The 6,224-nt window shown below is 42.5% G+C and overlaps 1 protein-coding gene across 1 annotated transcript; it reads left to right on the top strand.

Annotated features, from left to right (window-relative positions):
• The first annotated feature begins 2,063 nt into the window (after positions 1–2,063).
• dusp1 (dual specificity phosphatase 1) lies at positions 2,064–5,434 on the top strand. The gene is made up of 4 exons (XM_053324268.1): positions 2,064–2,684; positions 2,944–3,089; positions 3,213–3,432; positions 4,124–5,434. Exons 1-4 carry the CDS (start codon positions 2,276–2,278, stop codon positions 4,477–4,479), a joined length of 1,131 nt encoding a protein of 376 aa, XP_053180243.1. The 5' UTR covers positions 2,064–2,275; the 3' UTR covers positions 4,480–5,434.
• The last annotated feature ends 790 nt before the right edge of the window (positions 5,435–6,224 follow it).

Genomic DNA, 6,224 nt, shown 5'->3' with positions numbered 1-6,224 from the left:
TGTTGTTCACTCATTCATCTGATGTCCAATTTCTTTCTCAACCTCCAGCACGTACACCCATCACTCCAAGACTGGAGAGAAGACGCATTTACAGTGAGGACAAAATGTTTGGGTACAGACTGTTTTCCGAGCCTGTTTGACCCTCCTCCCCTGTGTAGTGTGTAACATTCCTCCTTTGTGGCATGTGCTTCACAGTTGACTCATCTCACAGACGTGTGAAGTTAAACCGGCTGGAGAGTTTTTGCACTCTGTTGTGATTGGTTAAGTTTCTGTTCTTTAAGCTTCCCCTCCCCCTCTTCCTTTCTCACCTAACACATCTATCATCCCTCTACTGAAATAAAATAGAGGAGCCAAAACGGTCTGGATGTGGATTCACAGGACTGAAAGTCCTCACTTCAGGTTACAGTAAAGTGAGAATGATGTCACGACCTACATAGTGTATGTCAGACATATGTTCTAAGCTTAAACCTCTCAGCACATATGTCATGATATTTAAACTTGTAAAGACTCTTTTACAAATAAATTGGATGTTTAATACAACTTAAATATAATCTGTTCATAATGTGATTGGTGAGATACTGTTGACTGACAACTCAACTCAGGTTTTGGGCTGGGACATTGCAACACTGCCTGTTTCTTTAAGTCTGCTTACTAAACATTTGTTTCACAACAAAACAGCCCTGGTGTGTCTTCTCAAACATTTAAACACACCCTCCTGTCAGCAGTCGTGTGTTGCCCGTCAATAATGAGTCTAATACTGGTTCCCGCTAATGAGACAGCACTGTTCCCCAGTCTGAGTCAGCAGATGAAAAGGGTTTCCCAGAGTGACAGTAATCATATTTGCTTTTTACAAAATATACTCTCCTTTTGGAAATCATCTGTGTTTCAGTTATGTCACACATGAAACAAAACTGAGAGGTTGGGAGATCTCCATCCGCTGTTGTCTTCCAGGCAGAACAGTGTTTTGTTTCTCAGCATGTGGAAATTTACTGGACTTCAGATTTCTATACAGTGATTAACTTTTATGGTTAGCCTTTGCTCTCGGGGCATTGAACACTATGTACCTCTGACTAATAAAAACAAAGAATAAACTTTTATGGCCTCCATGTCAGATATTTACTTATTATCTTGTTATTTGTCAACTCTTAGGTGAAGAGGCAAAATAGAAATCTAATTAAACAATAACATCATGGAAAATTTGGCAAATTCCTTATTTACTGACATACAGATTTTACACATACACTTAAAATTAGGAAGTATAATATGTATGATATGTGTGAGAGAATGATACCATCAGTGATTGTCGATCTTTATTAGACCAGGAAATGACTAAATGTGGCCTATTTTAAAACCAAATAAACACATAAAGTCAGTCCAAATAATCAGACTGTATTCCAACTTGAACATTTTATTACTTAGTAGAGTAGGTCTTCACCCTTCGAGTTGTTTATAGTAGTTTCTCTGCTCATGTAGCTGATATACTTTGTGGAAACTGGCCAAAAATTGTTTCTTGGGCTAAACTGGTGGTTGCTGCCAAAATATATAAGTGGTGGTTTGTTATAATACATTATTATGAAGAAGTTATTAAAGGTTTCACTTGGACCGAGTGAAATTCTGTGAGCATTAAGGTGTAACTAAATTTCATACTTTATGATTTAGTCATTTATTCTCTAGTAGGTTACTCAACCACAAAAACTTCATGTGGAAAGAAGTGGCAGAATACATACTTCATAACAGGAACACCTATATGCTATCTAATGCAACCCAGAGTGACGTTAATAGCGTTTCAGAGAACAGCTGGGGAATGAAAGAACGAAACAAACAAACAAAACAATAAACAAACTAAAAAGAGATAGACCGACTTGCCTAGTGTAAAGTTTCATGAAGGCGCGTGCTCGTGTTGTACGTGCACCCTGCTCTGCCCCGAACACAGTGACGTCAGACTGCTGGCAATAAGCCAGGAGGGGAGGTCGGCTGACGTCAGTGTCCTCTCATTCACAAAGGAGGGTGGTATATAAACGCTCTTCAAAGCGCTCAGAGGCAGAAAACTACTCACTGTAAAAGTTCAACATATTAACTGTATAAGAGGAACCACAACTTCAGGATACACTCAAGTGGAGGAAACGACCAGCTGCGATAGTCTTAAAAAGTTTTTGCCTGTGTGTGTGTGTTTTGGTTTTTTTTTTCTTTTCTCAACAACAAACAAGCTCTTCTAACCGGAACAAAGGACCTTGTAACTTTGGGAGAAAGCCGTTTTTCCTGCCGTTCAAGCTTTATGTATTTGGATTTGATATTTCTATCCCGCTGCCCTACTATGGTCATAATGGAGGTCCCCACCATCGACTGCGCGTCCCTCCGTGGCTTGCTGGAGGGCGACGTCCCGGACTGCCTGGTGTTGGACTGCCGATCCTTCTTGTCCTTCAACTCGTCCCACATACCGGGCTCCTACAACGTCCGCTTCAGCACCATAGTGCGCAGGAGAGCCAGAGGGGGGCTGGGACTCGAACACATTGTCCCTAACGAGGACACGAGGAACCGGCTCCTGTGCGGGGACTACCAATCCGTAGTGCTGCTTGACGACCGCAGTTCAGATTTAAGCCAGGCTAAGAAAGACGGGACATTGATGCTTGCTGTTACAGCCCTGTGTCGCGACCGATGTGGAGCCGATGTGTTTATTCTCAAAGGTAAGATAAAAGAAAAGAAAAGTGGCTCATAGTGCGAATTATCCTGGCACAAGTGTTTCACTGTATCCTAACAACAGGGCAACAAATGCGGATTACAGCTGTCACCATACCAGCTGGTGCAGCAGTAAACAATGTTCCAAAATAACCCCCATGAGCAGTTGTCACCTTTTTGGAGACACGCGCATAAATGTAGATCTGTCTCTCTTGTGCTTGTTTCAGTGTCCTGACCTTTTTTCTCTCTTTTACCCCTCTTGTCCAGGTGGATTTGAAACATTTTCCGCAGAGTATCCAGAGATGTGTACCAAACCCTCCCCTCCACAAGGACTCAGCTTGCCTCTGAGCTCCAGCCATCCTGGGAGTGCTGATCCAAGCTGTAGTCCATGCAATACCCCTCTATATGACCAGGTTTGTTTCATTTTTAAATAATCACACATAGGCTACAAAGGATGATGTATTTTTTTTACTTCCTGTTGCATTGTTTTGAAGTTCACTGAATGAAGTTGTTTTGTTTATTTTTTTTCTGTATAGGGTGGTCCAGTTGAGATCTTGCCTTTCCTGTACCTTGGCAGTGCTTACCATGCTTCTAGAAAAGACATGCTTGACATGTTGGGGATCACCGCTCTCATCAACGTCTCTGCCAACTGTCCTAACCACTTTGAGGACTCCTTCGTCTACAAGAGCATCCCTGTCGAGGACAACCACAAAGCCAATATCAGCTCCTGGTTCAACGAGGCAATCGAGTTTATCGGTGAGTAGGTCCACCAGTTTTTACCCCCTCAACTGCCAAATGTGATCGCTTATCGCAGCTGTTACCTCTTAGCCGGTTGATGGCAAGCAACACAAACACACAACCCCTCCCTCCCCTTCCTTCAATCCACTCTTTGACTCCCGGATTTAAATTTTAAAAAGTTCCCTCCAAAACCGACCAGCTGGCTCAGCACAGGCCCCCCACTCCACCACAATGGTGGTTACATCATCACCTCTCAAGCGTAGAAAAAAGGGATCCCCCCCTTTTTAATGAATCGTGAGGCAACGGCCTCAAACTAGTTTTGCAGTGGGTTGGCTGGCTGGGCTTGAATAGCTCCCTCCATCCCACTCTTTGTTCTGGCTAAACAAAAGGCAATTTCTCCTCACTCACTGTCGGTCTTCCTCCCAGATCAATACCCCCAGCAGGGGTCTGTTCCCCTTCTTTGTCCATCCGGACTGCCTCCTTTGGGAATAACCCCCACAGGCTCACACCCTGCACCCCTATAAACTGTGTTCCTGTGTCTTAATGGGAGCTATTGAATTTAAATAGCAACTGAAAGTGTTGCAAGGACAATTGTGTTTATGCTTTCCTGTGACAGGCTGCGTTTTCACCTCCATTTGTAGCAAACACATTTCATCACCTCGTAGATGTTTACAGTGCACTAATCTTTCCATCTCTTTCTCCCCACCAGACTCTGTGAGAAACAAAGGAGGCCGTGTGTTTGTGCACTGTCAAGCAGGCATCTCCCGCTCTGCCACCATTTGCCTTGCCTACCTCATGCGGACCAACCGCGTGAAGCTGGATGAGGCCTTCGAGTTTGTCAAGCAGCGCCGCAGCATCATCTCCCCCAACTTCAGCTTCATGGGCCAGCTCCTTCAATTTGAGTCCCAGGTCCTGGCCTCATCTACCTGCTCCTCAGAGGCAGGCAGTCCGGCCATCGGCAACAGCAGCACAGTATTTAATTTCCCAGTCTCCATCCCCGTACACACCTCCGCCGGCCAGCTCTCATTCCTCCACAGTCCCATCACTACATCTCCCAGCTGCTGAAGAAGGCGTTGTGAGAACAGACTCTATTTGGACTTGAACTGCAACTCTGCAATAAGTGACTCTGTAAAGAGCACAGCACAAGACACAGATTTAAATTCATTTTACAGTGATACTGGTATCACTAGATAAAATGGGAGTCATTGCTTAGGGTCAGTTCATTTGACTCTGCTGGCCACATCTGTCTATGTTGGCCTCATCATCATTTCAAGGGGAGATTTGATTGCAACCGCCAGGCAGTATTGATGTTTAACGTCCTGTATAAATGTGAATGTCATCCATAGTTATATGACTTGGGGAAATAGCTGACAAGATAATTGAGGTTATCCCTGTAGTGGAAGTTGAAAGTATCTGAATAATCTTTATTCAAAAGAATAGAGAATGTTTTTTTCTTGTTTTTTTTTCATATCATGAAGGCAACTGCTTTTGATAATCATAATCATTTTAAGCAAAAACAATGGAGAGGGCTTACAGTTGTCTCAGGAATCCTCTCAAATGTCAATTTTTGCCTCCTGAGCTGGTTAAAGGAAGCAATATAGACCTATTGCCCAACATGGCATGGAAGTTACTCCTTCATTTGACGAACAATGAATGTATCCCCCTCTTTTCAGTGTAGATGTGGCAGACGTTTTCAAGTTCAGTTTGAGAGTTGAAAGGGTTGCCAATTCAAATGCAAGAACCTGCCTTTTCACGACATCATCAAACTTTGATGATCCTGACACATCGGGGAAACCAACCATTAAATACCTCATGTTTCTGTACTGTGTACTGCAGCTCTGAGACGGACAGAACCCCTGAAACTACTAAAAAATGGGGCCAGGTAGTCTTCATTGACTGCAATCTGACATATTTATTGAACTAAAGTAATATATTTCTTTATCATATCTATTTTTGCATATGTTTGTCTAAATGTTTGTTTTTATACCATTGAATAAATCTCATTTGACTTTTGTACTCATTTGGTGATCTTCTCATTTTTTGTGCTGGACTTAATGTACTATAGATGTTTCTCTAATAATATAGCAAATTCTAGAGATTATAAATATAGTTTTCTGACATATATACATAATCAGTAGCCAACAACATGCTGCTATTTGAGGTAACAAATAAATAGAAACATTTATCTTTGCAATAAAATTACATCTTCAGGGTATGGCCTAAACATTATACTAATTTCCCCCCCCAAAATATAAACTACACAGAGTTCAGGATTTAATATTGTTTCCACAGTTCCAACAAAACATAATTTATATACTATAATGTAAGTTAATGAGTATAGCCTTGATATAACCACAAATATGTGTATGCTTTTCATTTTTGAGCAAATGAATGTCCATCCTAAATCCGCTGAAAACCCAAAAGAGAAACCATTCAACACGCTGTAAGAAACTTTGTTCGCTTCCTGCTTGGTTTTGTGTGATGGAATCCTATCATATATCTGCATGAGGATTTTACCCACATAAGAGGCATGATGTCATGGCGTTGTCCATTGTTCGGGCCACACTCCCTCTCTATGAACCCATCTGAGGCCAGGACAACAGCAGGAGGCCCAAAGAATTGGCTAAGGAGCCCTCCCTCTGTGGCCTCAATAGGAGCAGCTGCAAGGCGTTTGGGAAAAGTGTGACAACTAAAGAGCATTCACGGCTCAGTCAAGCACCGGCCTTGTGTCCCCTGTCTCACACACCAATGGGAGGTTGGGACAGAGAAAGGGAAAGGAATACGTTTGGGTTGCAAATTAGCCAAAACAT

Source organism: Scomber japonicus, chromosome 8, assembly GCF_027409825.1.
Source record: "Scomber japonicus isolate fScoJap1 chromosome 8, fScoJap1.pri, whole genome shotgun sequence".
NCBI classification, from domain to species: domain Eukaryota; kingdom Metazoa; phylum Chordata; class Actinopteri; order Scombriformes; family Scombridae; genus Scomber; species Scomber japonicus.
Note: the sequence above shows the minus strand (reverse complement) of the source record. Positions and strands in the feature narration are given on the sequence as shown.

What these genes read in the sequence shown, in the direction of transcription:
- dusp1 (XM_053324268.1), top strand. Translation starts at nt 2,276, where the DNA reads ATGTATTTGGATTTGATATTTCTATCCCGCTGCCCTACTATGGTCATA. An exon ending in CGATGTGTTTATTCTCAAAG is followed by an intron (nt 2,685 to 2,943) that starts GTAAGATAAAAG and finishes CCTCTTGTCCAG; the next exon opens with GTGGATTTGAAACATTTTCC. An exon ending in CGAGGCAATCGAGTTTATCG is followed by an intron (nt 3,433 to 4,123) that starts GTGAGTAGGTCC and finishes TCTCCCCACCAG; the next exon opens with ACTCTGTGAGAAACAAAGGA.